The sequence below is a fragment of the Aspergillus bombycis genome (assembly GCF_001792695.1).
Source record: "Aspergillus bombycis strain NRRL26010 chromosome Unknown contig00001, whole genome shotgun sequence".
Taxonomy (NCBI): Eukaryota; Fungi; Ascomycota; class Eurotiomycetes; order Eurotiales; family Aspergillaceae; genus Aspergillus; species Aspergillus bombycis.
The window spans coordinates 699,792-713,604 of NW_019170003.1; the positions used below are offsets into that span (position 1 = coordinate 699,792).

The 13,813-nt window shown below is 49.3% G+C and overlaps 5 protein-coding genes across 5 annotated transcripts; 2 read left to right on the forward strand and 3 right to left on the reverse strand.

Annotated features, from left to right (window-relative positions):
- Positions 1-145: 145 nt before the first annotated feature.
- Positions 146-1,606, forward strand: ABOM_000259 (chitin deacetylase CDA6; the record flags this gene model as incomplete). The annotated part of the gene is made up of 2 exons (XM_022527389.1): positions 146-359; positions 408-1,606. 2 exons carry the CDS (start codon positions 146-148, stop codon positions 1,604-1,606), a joined length of 1,413 nt encoding a protein of 470 aa, XP_022394740.1.
- Positions 1,607-1,943: 337 nt separating this feature from the next.
- On the reverse strand, positions 1,944-4,032 carry ABOM_000260 (uncharacterized protein; the record flags this gene model as incomplete). Its single annotated transcript, XM_022527390.1, has 2 exons — positions 1,944-3,658; positions 3,741-4,032. The coding sequence occupies 2 exons, from the start codon at positions 4,030-4,032 to the stop codon at positions 1,944-1,946; spliced, it is 2,007 nt and encodes a 668-aa protein (XP_022394940.1).
- Positions 4,033-4,293: 261 nt separating this feature from the next.
- Positions 4,294-7,600, reverse strand: ABOM_000261 (tethering complex subunit PEP5; the record flags this gene model as incomplete). The annotated part of the gene is made up of 9 exons (XM_022527391.1): positions 4,294-4,677; positions 4,730-5,128; positions 5,185-5,688; positions 5,741-6,076; positions 6,131-6,364; positions 6,413-7,045; positions 7,102-7,398; positions 7,461-7,529; positions 7,586-7,600. The coding sequence occupies 9 exons, from the start codon at positions 7,598-7,600 to the stop codon at positions 4,294-4,296; spliced, it is 2,871 nt and encodes a 956-aa protein (XP_022394939.1).
- A 708-nt stretch (positions 7,601-8,308) lies between these two features.
- Positions 8,309-9,054, forward strand: ABOM_000262 (uncharacterized protein; the record flags this gene model as incomplete). The annotated part of the gene is made up of 3 exons (XM_022527392.1): positions 8,309-8,451; positions 8,525-8,786; positions 8,875-9,054. 3 exons carry the CDS (start codon positions 8,309-8,311, stop codon positions 9,052-9,054), a joined length of 585 nt encoding a protein of 194 aa, XP_022394938.1.
- A 665-nt stretch (positions 9,055-9,719) lies between these two features.
- On the reverse strand, positions 9,720-11,190 carry ABOM_000263 (TLC domain-containing protein; the record flags this gene model as incomplete). Its single annotated transcript, XM_022527393.1, has 3 exons — positions 9,720-10,208; positions 10,259-10,993; positions 11,068-11,190. The coding sequence occupies 3 exons, from the start codon at positions 11,188-11,190 to the stop codon at positions 9,720-9,722; spliced, it is 1,347 nt and encodes a 448-aa protein (XP_022394937.1).
- Between the last annotated feature and the right edge of the window lie 2,623 nt (positions 11,191-13,813).

The window sequence follows — 13,813 nt, forward strand, 5'->3', positions numbered from 1 at the left end:
ATAGACTATCTTCCATGCGGATTTTCGTTCTTCACCCTCTCACCACTCACTCTTATCCCAAGTACTGCACCATATACAAACCCATCTCGTATTATCGTCTATATTATCAGATACATCTCACTTATCCTCAACTGATACCTCAAAAATGCACTTCGGTCGATTGACGATCATCGCCAGCGCGATAGCATGCTCCGCCGCGCAGCTTGCCCTTCAGCCAAGCAGTACGCTCGAGGGTATTGATTCGATCACCGGCCTTGACGGGAATGATACCATCCATGCTTTGGTAGAACGCAACTTGCAGGCCCGATGCGGCCGTGACTTCGGCAAATGCTCCGATGATGGTTGCTGTTCGACTGCAGGTTGGTCTTTCGCTTTCGCACAAAGAAGGCCAGGCTAACAAGACCCAGGTTACTGCGGGAAAACAAAGGCCCACTGCCGCTCGCCTGATTGCCAGATCGATTACGGCCACTGCGATGCTCATATGACACCTGACGGACCTCCAACGTCCGGTATCCCTCGACCCACAATTGGCCAGGTTCCATACGGTCCCAAAGCTGTCCGGTCATGTGCTGGGGCAGGAAATGTTGCCTTGACATTCGACGATGGCCCGAACAAGTACACAGAGGATCTCCTCGATTTGCTGGACAAATACGATGCAAAAGTGACTTTCTTCATCACAGGCAACAATAACGCCAAAGGACCCATAGATACCCCAGGGATGCCCTGGGCCTCGATGATCGAACGCATGTATCAGAGTGGACACCAGATCGCCAGTCATACCTGGTCGCATCAGGATCTTAGCAAAATCACACCAGAACAACGTCGGATTCAGATTCTGTGGAATGAAGTGGCGCTCCGAAATATTTTGGGCGGCTTTCCAACGTACATGCGTCCCCCATATTCCAGTTGTACTGAGGAATCCGGCTGTCTGAAGGACATGGGTAATCTAGGGTACCATGTCATCCTGTATGACATTGATACCGAAGATTATAGCCATGACAGCCCCAATGCTATCCAAGGTTCCAAGGACATTTTCGACAAGAATCTGGCCCGGGGAAAAGCATCCGACAAGTCTTGGCTGGTTATCGCTCATGATGTGCACGAACAGACTGTGTATAACCTCACAGAGCACATGCTTAAGAAAGCCTCCAAAGACGGCTACAGTATGGTGACTGTTGGCGAGTGCCTGGGTGATCCCGAAGAGAACTGGTATCGTATGGATGAGAGTTCTGAGCATACTATCCTTCGGAAGGCCAAACCCCTTGCTACTGCCAACCATGCCATTTCGCGCGACGGTCGCTGCGGCGGGAATGTTACATGTCTGGGGTCGAAGTTCGGATCATGCTGTGGCAAGAATAACTATTGCGGGAATACTCCCAAGTATTGTGGGGTTGGCTGCCAGCCTAACGCTGGTCATTGTCAGAAGGCTAGACATATATCCTCTGTTCACAGACATGGACCTGTGAAGCGTCCCGCAACATCAGGGGCGGACTCTTTGCTGCAACCTGGATCGGAAGCTGCGGATTTGGTTTTGTTTGTAGCAATGACCTGGCTGATTGGAATGCCTTGGCCACTTATTTTGATTCTGGTTGTAACCTTGGGGTGATGGCTATGAAGTGATTAATCTCTATACTGGCTTGTCAGCGTTTTCCTTTGTAATTAGTCAGTATATTCTTCCACTAATACTCCTGGTGCCCGGATACTGGTTTGGATTGACATGGTACACTCGTTTATGAAGAATGCAGTTCGTAACTCATCTCATTTGACATTATCACATCCCGTACCATCGCGGTGATTGTATCATATACAGGTTAGGAAAACACACATATTAATAAAACAGTCTAGCAAGCCAGTCGACGAACTCAACCATATGATTCGAATATAGTAGACAAGCGAAGGGGTCTTCAGAAGATGGCTAAACACACGCTTTTTGGTAGGGCTGATTACCGCCGAACAATCTTTAACAACGGAGCAATTCTGGCTTTGCGACTCAATCCAACGCGGTAGGGCACTTTCCCCGTGGAGATTGGGCTGTGTTTTCCGGGCCCTTTGCTCGCATCCTTGCCTGAAGCATCTGTATCCGCCGCCCCGGTAGCCGTAGAGGGTGTTTTCGGCTCCGAATCAGACTTCTTGGGTGTTTCGGGCGGGTTCTCTTTTGTCGATTCAGAATGAGTATTCTCTGGACCAGCCTGCAGATCGCATGGTATATCAACGGTATCTGAACCTTCGACTGTATTTTGATCGACTGCAGTATTCGTAGTGTTATCGACCGTGGCCGAGACAGTCTGTTGATCTTGTTCGACATGGATATCCGACGGTTTCCCTATTTTGTCTCTGAATTCTTCCTCGATCAACGGATCGGAGGTTTTCTTCCGCTTGCGTCCGCGTTTCTTAGGTTGCGGAACTGGCTCAGTTTGTACTGTTGTATTGTCTGGTGGGGTTTGTTCGCTATTAGTAGGGACTGTAGGGTGCGAAACCCCGCTGGTTAGGGGATGTTGTTCTTGCTGGGGAATAACGGGGTTTGGTGGAGCATCGTCGATCCATATTACGTCGTCTTCGATGTCTGGGTCGTAGGTTTTTTGGAGAGTTACGGAGGTGGTTTTGCCGCGTTTTAGTTTCTTCTTTTTTGGTTCTTTTGGTGCTGGTTCTCGAGTTTGTGAGGTTTCTGTGGGTGGTGGGGAATGTTGGGTGGGTATCTCGATGTGGAAGTTGGTGGCTCCTGTTGCGCGGTTTTGGGGTATATCGGCTGGAAGAGTAGGGTGTTCTGGCTCATTTGGAGGAATTTGTGGCTCCGGTACTATGGCTGTAGGGATAGTGTGCGTGGGTTGATTATCGATGTTCGAAACGTCATTTTGCTCTGCGTCAGGCTTTGGATTCTTGGGTGGCCGGCCTGGCTTGCGCTTCTCGGGTTTAGTGTTACTTGCTTCGCTAGTGTCCTGGTTCACTGGACGTGGAAGGTCGGGCGTTTCGACAGTTTCCGCTGGATTTTGCTTCTTTGGACGACCTCGTTTCTTTGGCTCCGTCGGTGTTTCAATAGTGACAGGATGAGGTAGCTCATTGCGGGGCTCTACAGGTTGCTGCACTTCGGGGTGTGGAGCTAGAACCACGTTTGAGCCCGCATTGTCACTTTGCGAGCGAACGGCTTTGGGTGACAATAATGAAGAGTTCGGTTCGGTGTCGTGCGGCGAAGAGAGCATTCCTTGCATGGAGTTCCACCTCCGGGCACCATTTTGCAGGTCGATCTGCAAGGCGTCGTCCGGTCTCAGGAAGGATATTGCATCGGGATTGGAGCTTCGGGAGGGTTGTAACGATGATTCGAAGAGATTGTATGACTCCGCGGACTGGGAGAAGTCATTGCTCAGGAGACTTCGAGGATGATGTTGTTCCGTATGTGCGATAGGTTCGTATTGGTGGGCGACTGTGTCGTTTGTTTGGTACATATATTCCGGACCACTCCCGAGTCTATTGTAATCTAAATGCTGGGGACCATTGATGTCGATAGACGGGACGAGATGTATATCATCCATATGTGGTAAAGTAGGCTGTATGGGTTCCGAGTCAAGGGTAGTATGTGGGGGAAGATGCCGATTGGCGTTTTGAGCATCATCGTCATCGAAGAGCCGTTGCTGGGCCAGACCAATCTCTGTCATCATTGACCCTATCGCGATGTATGTAATGAGTAAATGGTGGATAATTCAATTTATCCCGCCAATGTGGAGTACTGGTAGCGCAATGCTCACCTATTGAAGCGCCACCCCGCGCTTCGCTCGGGATCCATCTTTCTTCTCTCCGTTGCTGGGATGACGATAGTCCATTTGGCGCTGCTTCCTGGGATTGAAGAAACACATCGAAGTTGATTGCGATTGGGTGGTTGGGCTCCCGTACTTGGGCTGTAAGAGGGACATCTTGTGCGACTGAATTGAGGGCGTTATCGTTGTCTGCTGGATGCGTCGACTTGGCGGGAGGTGGGAAGTCCGCTGCCAACGGATCGTCCTCGTCATCGGAGTCTTGAATCACCCGGCCGTGGGACATGGATCTAACTTCTATGCAATAACGTGGAGAAACGTAGGAGATAAAACAGATATTGGCTGCGCATTGACATGGCAAATTCAATGGCTTATCACGCGTCGTGACCGATTAGGTACGGAAATGACGCGCGTTCACGTGATGATAAGATTATGTTCATTTGATGCTCATAATTTGACATCAAGACGTAAGCTTGGATTGGGTATGTCTGTAAACATAAAATTCTAAATACAAAAGGTATCATGATGCAAGCATTGCAGACATATCTCATTCCATGGTACTCTGCGGTCGCATTACCCCCCTTCCGAAGAACTCGCTGATGACCCCGAAGCCATCCTTCGACCGTTGGAGCTCCCCTTTGAAAAGTTCATGTTGATCCGCTGACTCCACCTGTCTCTTGCGGATGGCTCTGATAGTAGAGTTCTGAGGGGCACAGACGGGACATTCGGCTTCTTCATCAACCTTGTTCAGACACCGTTGGTGAAAAGAATGCTTGCAGAGGAAGTGAACCGTAGGAAGGTCCAATATTCCACCGCAAGATTTAAGTGCACACCGGCGAGCTTGGAAAACGACTGGTTTGCTACCTAATTGTTCAAGCTCCTTCCTCTTGTTCTCCGTTTCTGTGCTATAACTGGAAATCAAACGACGATTCTGCGAAAATTATTAGTTCACAGCATGGTTATCTTGAGGGCGGGGTACCAACAGTCGATATCTCTTTCCGTTCTCGCTCGATGTTATCACTCAGATACTTCTTTACCCGGCCCATAGTGACCACTGCGTTGTTGCTGAGCGCTTGGATGACTTGGAGCGGCGACATGAGTCCCTCGTCATTGATGCGTTTGAGAACAACATCTAACTCCTCGCCTGCCTCTTCGAGGATCTTCGGGCTTGAAGCAAAATAGGTCAAAGCATCAACATACAGCTGGGGTTCTTCTGGGCCATATTTCTTCAAAGCTTGGATAGCTCCACGTGTATCCTTTGCAGACGTAAATGAGCGGAAAATATCAGAACGAAGACTTTCCTGCTCCCGCACCAGAGTCGACCCCTCTCGAAAGCCTGAAAGATCTGAGAGCAACAAGACGCTGGATGTGGAGATTGGGATCTGGAGACACATTAGTCAAGTCAAGGATGAGCAAGCCTTGCATATCAGGTACATACATCCTTGCCTTCGATAAGTCTCTTGGCTTTCGTCTCCCATTCTTCCTTCTCAGTCGTGGATTTCTTGCGAGATGCCGTATCCAGGTACATCTCGAATAGTGTCGTATAAAGGTCCACTTTATCTTCTTCTTTTAGGCCGTCTTGCTTGATAAGCGCCTCTAGGAATGTAATAAACTCTTGAGGATGGCCCACAAAAGCAGAGAAGGCAGTTCGGGGCTTGGGGATCTGGTATACCGGAGTATCATCTGTTGCCTTGTCCTCTACTTCGGGCGAAGGCTCGGCGGTTGTCGTCTTGGTGCCTGCGCTAGCGTTCATCAAAGGAAGAGGAAGGAAAGCGGCCAGGCTTTGTAATGTGCTAGTAGACTGCGCCTGTGGCTCGGGTGGATTCTGAACTTCGGTGATGGGCTTGTACTTTCCCTTGTAGTATTCAATAAAAAGCTCTGTCGTTCTCTGCGGGCAATTGGAGAGGAGAACACGAGCATACTTCATGAGGTTATAGTAGGCCTTGGATTAATTAATATCATGCTGTGGAACAAGGCTTATGACTAGTACGAACCAGTTCAGGATCAAGTCTCCAGATATATTCCACAGCCTCTGCGTACTTCTTTGAGTCTTCGATCAGTATGTCAACAACCATGTCGTTTTCGCCGTACTTTGTAGCCAAGTAAGCGGCTTGCTCATAGTAGCCACCCTGACGGCACATGGCAATAGCGGTTTCCAAGTCGAACTTTAATTCTCCGGGAGCTTTTATAAACTGGTCTAGTTTTCCCGTGTCTTTGAGCTTAGCGTAGCAATTCAAGAGCAACGTTGTGTGGTCGACTGTGGCACGATCATGGTCGTGTAACTCTTCGAGGTACTCGATTAGATTGTGAATACGCTGCGTATCCAGATACTATTTTCGTATACAATTAGTTATGAGTGTGCAATGTGGACATGGTGTTCCAACCTTGCGAATGACCTGTGATGGCTCTGTGTTGTCAATGGCCCGGAGGTATTGCTGCATGGCTGTGTCATAGTCGCCCCTCTGGTACAAGAAGTCGCCGTATTTACGGTAGATAGCATTCTGCTGTAGAGTATCGACACCTTTCTTCTGTGCCAAATTAATTGCCAATATGTAGAGACTGCGTTGGTAGAGAATCTCAAGCTTTTGTTGCAAGCTCTTCTCACGATAGCGGTAGAGCTTTATCAAGTTAGCATAGCCAAAATATTACTAAGTGAACCCGCGTACCTTCCCGTCGGTAGTGAGGATGAACAGATCGCCCCACTCAATGAAAACTTGTTTTACAGGGGACACTAGGGCCTCCGAGTGTGCAATGAACTTCAGATCCGTATCCAGCAATGTAAAGGTGGTTGTGCTGAAGATATCATTAGGCTGGCTGACATCGAAGTTTCGCAAAGTACCTGAGTTCGAAGTTGCGACCTTTGGAGGACAAACAAGTGCGACATAATCTTTGAAGATGTTGATTGAATTCTTAGGGCTGTCGAAGGCGTAGCTAGGCCCGCGCCCATGCGGCCCATAGGTGTATATCGCATCCTCTCTAGCCACAAGAACGTCACCACTGTCTTTGTCCAGAGCCATACAGCCAAGAGCGCAGCCCGTGTCTTCGAGGACTCGAGCTGGTTGGCCCTGGCCTCTACCAGCAATAACCAACGCTAATATCCGGTTCGTTGTGGAGATATAAAGGATAGTTGTTGAGCCATTGTGTATTTCCAGTCCAGTTATCGGTTCCTCAGATTCAAATACAATACGTTGCCGCGCGCCGCGATCGTGAATCAAGTCGCCACGAATAATTACCACGGAACCATTGGCGAAACCCACGGCGACTTGTGACAGGTCGGGTACGGCCGTAAACGCAGATATCTGCCCATTCAATGCTTAGCAAGAGTTCAGGCACCACCGAGAACGAACTAACGTACAGGGAATGGTCTTCTAGCATTCTGCACCGGGGTCGTTGATAGGCACTTAGGGGCTCCTGTTTTCTTCTCCGTCTTATCCAGAGCCCAAACCTTCAAAGCTGGTTCATGTGAGGCATCATCAGCAATCGTAACCAGAAGTGATGTTCCTTCTATCTGTTTGATATGCGTTATGGGCCCGCCTTCGGATGCCTTGAACGATCGGAGGAGCTTGAACGAGGGCGAGATGAGGTGGACAAAGCCATCGGTGGACCCAAGGAAGAGATTCGATGAGCCGGTACAAAGCGAGGAAATATCGGACTAATTCCGAGGAAATCTTATTAGTATGTCGCCATATCGGTGAGTTGGTGTCAAGTACGTACGTTGAATATTGATGAGCTCTCTTCAGGTAGCTTGACGGAAGAGACGTCGAAGAAGTTGAAGGCTTTCCACTGTCACACGGCGTGTTAGCAAGTACACTTGCCACAGATAGCGATTGAAGCCTTACTGATGTTAGAGCCATTTGTACGTGGCCCACACCATGGACCGATAACAATAAGTTGGAGAAGGTTAGATTGACGGAATACGTTGTTCAGGTCCGGAGGTGTATCATTGCCTAGGCCGAAACGGGACAGCTCCGCCCGCACTAAGTTTATCAGATCAGAAGACAACAGCCATAATAGATACATCTATAGATCCATTAGACTTCTCTAATCGTCCTTACAAATCACTTGTGAATTCTGAGAAGTGGAAATGATTAATTTTGACAATTTACAGCTCATATCTTTTATTTTTCAATAGCCTAGTGAGTTGTAGTCCATCAGGTTATGTCTGACGAGTGCCCTTGCAGCTGTACCACGGGAAACTGGCAAACTGCTGCTTATTGACCTCGGATAGTAATAGAGATACCGAGACAGGCGGAATTCGTGATATTTAGGCAGGGGAAAGAAAATAAAAGAACCAAACAATATATCCACGTTGCAATTTCCTGTAGCCTGAGTAGGTATCTTCCCCACGGGAGCATTACATCACTTGAGCCCACGCCGGCAGGAGTTGCTCCGAAGCAGGCTGTTTAGTAGTGACAGGGGCATGTCATCATCCGATCACCTCCAGCCTCCTCTTTCTCCTTCGTGCATTCTTCCTCTTCCTTCTATTCATCTTACCTCAATTGCTTCGTTTCCGCATAATAAACCCTCTACCGCCGATCCTCATCATCTTAAATCCATTTAAAATGGTGTTCGCTCGTGCTCATGTCCTTCGCGCATCTGCTCGCGCTGTTGGAACTGCATCTCGTAGACCTGCGCAGCAATTCGCTCGCCGCACATACGCTTCCGAATCATCACACGGTGTCCCAAAATCCAGTGACCTACCATGGTAAGACACTGTAACAACGCACTTTCCTCCTTGCAACATACGCGATGCGAATGCTAACCCTAATTGACTATAGGTTGCTGGGGTCAGTGGGCTTAGGCGTACCGGCTGCCTACTACTTGCTCTCCTCCGGCCCTGAAAAGAAGCCCCACGGCGGCCACGGAGACAATCATGAAGCTGTGAAAGAGACGGAGAAGGAGGAGGAACAGGCCCCTGCGGGAGAATCCGAGCCTCAGCCCGATCGGGATGCGGAGCAGAAGGTCGAGACTGAGACTTCTTCGTCTCCATCTGACGAGAAGGGTGGATCATTTGGAGAGCCGCCATCTAATGTTGACGAGGTAAGGTCTATCCCGTTTTCCATGCGCCTGATCCGTATCGGGCTCGGAATTATGTTTAACGTGGTTGGTCTGACTATTTTCATGATAGGCTTCTGCCCGCGGGGAAACCGGAGGACCAGCCACCATCTCCGGGAAGCAGGAGGGCGTCTCCAATACTGATACTTCCAACCCGTACGTGAATGAGCCGGGAAAGAGCCAGAAGGGTGAGGGAGAAACCGAGACGGCTAAGGTGAAAGGCACTGTGGATCCGGAACGGCCCCAGGCCTAGAAAATGGCAAGCATCCCCCCTGTGCATTTGTACGAGCGGTGCTCCGATAATAGCTTCGGCATCTTCTGACTGTAATACGACAATGATCCAACTTCATGTGGATTTTCTGCCCCTGATAAGACGCCTTGTGCCTATAACCACACGAGGGCTTGCTAGCCAATGTGGCCGAGATGTTAACTGTGCATCTTTCTCTTGAGCTTGTAACCAGCTACTGAAAGCGAAGTGGACTTGAACTTTGAATCTTGGCGCAGATAACGTATCAGCGCGGATCTATTATTATTATTATATGATAATTGCGCGTAGACCTCCCCAGGTTTCTCTCCCTTCCGACATACCGGTAAAGCGCACATCCATGGCATCGTCACTATGTCCATACAGCTGTGTCATGCACAACGCCAGACGACCAAATATATAAGAGGAAAGAGAAAAAAAAAGTGTGCAACGAAGCGAATCTCGTAGACCATGAATACCGATGCGACAACCATGCAAAACGCTTCATTTAGAAGCAGACCAAAGTGAACCGCCACACGAAAACGGTGAAATATGAGTTGTTGACCCAAGTAGCTGAAGAGCTAAGAAAGAGAGAAAGCAGTGCAAACTCCGTCAAGACCGCATTGGAAAAAAGCCCTACCTTTCAGGTGGATAGGAGTGGCAGAGCGCAACTTCTACCGGCGACTAGAGGACTTCTCGTTGAGGGGCTCCCCGTTCACCAGGACTTGCGGAGCCTGGTTCTCCTTGCCGATGTTTCGGGCAGTAACGGTGGGCACCTGAGCTCCAGTCGCCAGAGTAGCACGGCCGTTTTGCTCCTGTTCCGCTTCTTCCTCTTCCTCCGTGTCCTCATCATCACTGCGCTCATCCTTTCTAATGCTGTTGAAGACGTAGTTCTTGAGAATGCGAAGGATCAAAAAGAGCCAGAAAAGGTTGACGGCCTGCAAGCTCGCCAGCAAGGCAAAGGTGATATATTGACTGATCCAACACTTGTACTGCTGGGTCTCCCAGTTCAGCTCGAAAGGACCAACGGTTCGGAATTCGGTAAGAACCGCCCAGAGAATCTTCAGGTTCAGGTAGTGGCGGCAGTAGATCCACATTCCAACGAACATACCGAAGTACGGCGGAGTAATGAACGAGTCAAGGTAGTTGAGTGTTTTCGAAGTCTAGTGGAATTAGTATCTGTCACCATACGGAGTTCAAGACGCATGCATACCGCAAGGAAGAAGTCAGAGACATCGTGCGTGATATAGACCGCAAGGCCCATGTAGGTGAAGTGGAACCGATAGCTCAGGGCGATGAGAGCCAAGGTAATGATGTGATGCCCGACAAGTTCTTTGAAGTCCTTCCGGGGCTTCTCCAGCTGGAGCAAGAGCACGATGGCTTGTTGAGCCCAGTAGCTCGCCTGCAACAGATAGTAGGCCTTGAATAGCGCCTCATGCTCACGGTGCGGGAAACCCTCGTACATCGCCGTTGTGTTAAAATACCAAATATCAGACCTGTACATTACGTACAAGCCGAATGGACCGAAAATGCCGAAGTAGATCGCTGTGTACACCTGCTCCATGAAGCGCGCAGTCTTGCCTTTGCCGCGGATTCCGCAGTAAATCGCCCACGGCCGGATGATACGTTGCATGATGAATTCCCGAGTGAAGGATAAGACGATAGTGTAGAACGAAACAAAGGCGATGTCCTTGGGGCCTTTTCCGTACATGACCGGGCCACCAGGGGTTTTCGGCCCTTGAGGGTAGGACAAAAAGATTGCGCTATGCAGCGGGTTGGACGGGTTGGGGTTGACTGCATACAGGGCGAGCAGAACAATCAACATGAGGAGAGGTAGGAGCCATGTATGTTTCAGGCATTTGTCTTTAAAGCGACGAAGTAGGGATCTGCTTTTGCGACGCTTCGATTGCGATTTGAGCGACTTCTCCGAAGACTGCGATACCTCGGGCTGGAGTGAGCATAGGGTAGGAGAAGCACTTGAGCAAGGGCAGTTGCGAGCCGCGCAGTTGATTTAGACCATACCTTATCCCACTTTGGAGCATCCGTTTCAATCGGACTCACTTCATTCATGGTCGACATTGCCGGTGCGCTGGTGTCACCCGGTATGTCCGCACCCAAGTTACTCGAGCTCCGGCCGCGAGCCATGATCAGATGAAATGACGTTCAGTGTTAGTCCAATTTTGAAGCCGTCCTATGAGTGCCTCCCTTGACGCTCTCTTGGAGCGTATCTCGATTAGCGTCGGCTTTCGTGAGAATGATTTTCTACGATTCCAACGCGGGATCGTCCGCCGTATCGGAGCGGAATCGAAGATAAGGGAAACAGAATAGAATTGAAGAGGAGGACACGGTCAGAGGAGAGAACAACAAAAAAGCATAAAAGAGATTGCACCGGCGAAAGATGAAAAGCCGTGACTCTCCTGGGTAAGAAATTGAGAACTGATGGGGTACGAGTACGAGACACCTAATTCGTTTGAATTGTTAAGAGCGCAAATTAAACCCAATCCAGGGGGGCTTTTTTTTTTCTTCTATTTTTCTCCGCCCCGGGGTTCCACCGTCAACACAGCCATTCAGCGATTGACGGAAGTCCCGCCCAACAAGTTGGATCGTATCTTGAACTCATCGTATTCCTTTGCTGCTGACTCGTTCTTAGACATTATTCGGTGCATAGTAATCAGGTCCTGCTGCAAGGTCGGGTTGTGCTCGATGCAACCATTACAGACCGCCATCATCTACGAATCTCGCCGTCGCCTCTTGAAATGGCGTATTCTGACGCCAAGACTCCTGGAAGTCGACCAGTCCCACATGGGATCAGCGGTATTCTGTTTGAGGTGAATTTGGACCGAGGATGAAGCATTTACCGGACAAGGTGGAAAACCTTGGCTACCCATACCCAATTGGACTTGACCATTTCGAATCAAAACCATCTATCCTTACATCTGCGGCCTTTGGGCGCTTGAGAACCGTCGGATTGCCTTCCTTCTAGAATAGTGATTGAAACGTTCTAAACACGTCTGCTGATCGAAACAGAACCATCGGCATATCCACATTAGACTATAAATGATACTCCAAGTGGCGGCCGCTTTGCTCAAAAATCAGAATGCCCCCGTATCTGGGCCAATATGTGTGGCAGACACGCCCTACGGAATCCGACAAACAATAGCGCATGCGCGCAGATGATCTGTCACAGACGCTGAACCCAAGTTCAACCAGGGTCCATTGATCTACATGACTCCTCCAGGATTGACCACCATGGCGACTAAGAGTATCACTCGGACACGTTCCAAACTGTTCCGTTCTCACAATGAGTATAGTAACGAAGCACAGAACCCGATCATAGTAGACGACGCTGAGTGGGGGCCATAGTATGCGTCAATCTACCCATAAGCCCGGAGTAGCATCGGCGATTGTCAAGTTCTATGTGCTTTTCAGAGTCAAGTTGACTCAAGACACAATAGATACACGTTTGTAAGGAGATGCCACTACGTCGCATGGATATCATGGCATCGGCTGGATTCCCTCCGAGCATTCGATGGTGATATCCTCAGCTTAGTAGTGGTCGCCGACCCTCAGAGGCCCTCACATACGAATGATTATGGTGAGGCGTGGTCAATATCGCACGGCAGACACTAGGTTCAGCATATTGGAGCCTCGCTGGAGCGCTTCTGGACCTGGACTAGCAGCCGAAGTCTGTTGCACAGGCAAGCGGTCGCATTAATGCGATTTGCGATATGGGTCTAGGCATGATTGTCATACAGATAGCATTCCACTAATAAGAGTTAGAGCATTCATTAGGAACGCTCCTTGATTATTCGCTGCAGAGATGCGTATTCATTGCTCCTCCATTGACCAGAATTGACGCATGGGTGTCATTGGGTAATGCCAATTGAACTTGGAACTTTCTGCGTCTGAACTCCGAAACAGCCTATCCTCTGTCACTTTTTAACTAGGTACAGACTAGTATGTTCCTTTGATCGTCAGACTCAAGACCTGGCTCGGTCCAAGTGACATATACTGCCATGATCCGCCTATGGGTAGAGTACGCAATGGATCAGGGGATGGATGTAAAAAGGCGTGCTTTGGAGGAAGGAGACTACTTACACTCACCCCTAACCGCTCCAATTGACCCCAGTTCGGGGGTGTGAAGTGGCGCAGACTCAATATGCCCACTCTATCTGGTGGCGACGATGTCACTATCTCCGTTGGAGCCAATGCGTGCCATATTATCTTCTTGCCAGGCCCACGCACGGCCGTGCCACTAGTGTTGAGGTGGCTTTCGATACGGCTCCTGCTGAGACAGTTCAGACGTCGAGCGAAGCCATTCTTGGCGTTGGAATACTTAATACAACTTAGCTGCTGAGAATTCTGGGGTTGGAGACAGACAACAGCTCAGCGGCTTCGGTAATCCCATGATTGTAAGGAACGATGATGTTGAAGAACGTCTTAAGAATCGCCATATGAGTGTCCTGAGTGTCCTGTTGAACACCACAAAAGACCGAAAATATGGCTTGTGGAATCTAGAGACTCTCTTTGACACGCCGCACAAGCCACATTCGCAAAGTCTACCATGGATCCTGGGTTTTTCATTAACAAATAAGATAACAAACTCATAGCACTGTAGGTTCAGCCTGGCGTGGCTTACATCACGAAGAAATCAAACTGCGCTAGTAACCATGTGCCTTGATGGAGGCCTTTATAGATGTCCCATTCAAGGTGGAGATATGACTCGTAGTAACTTCATGTGAACCTATGCGCCTTGAAAGCATCTTAC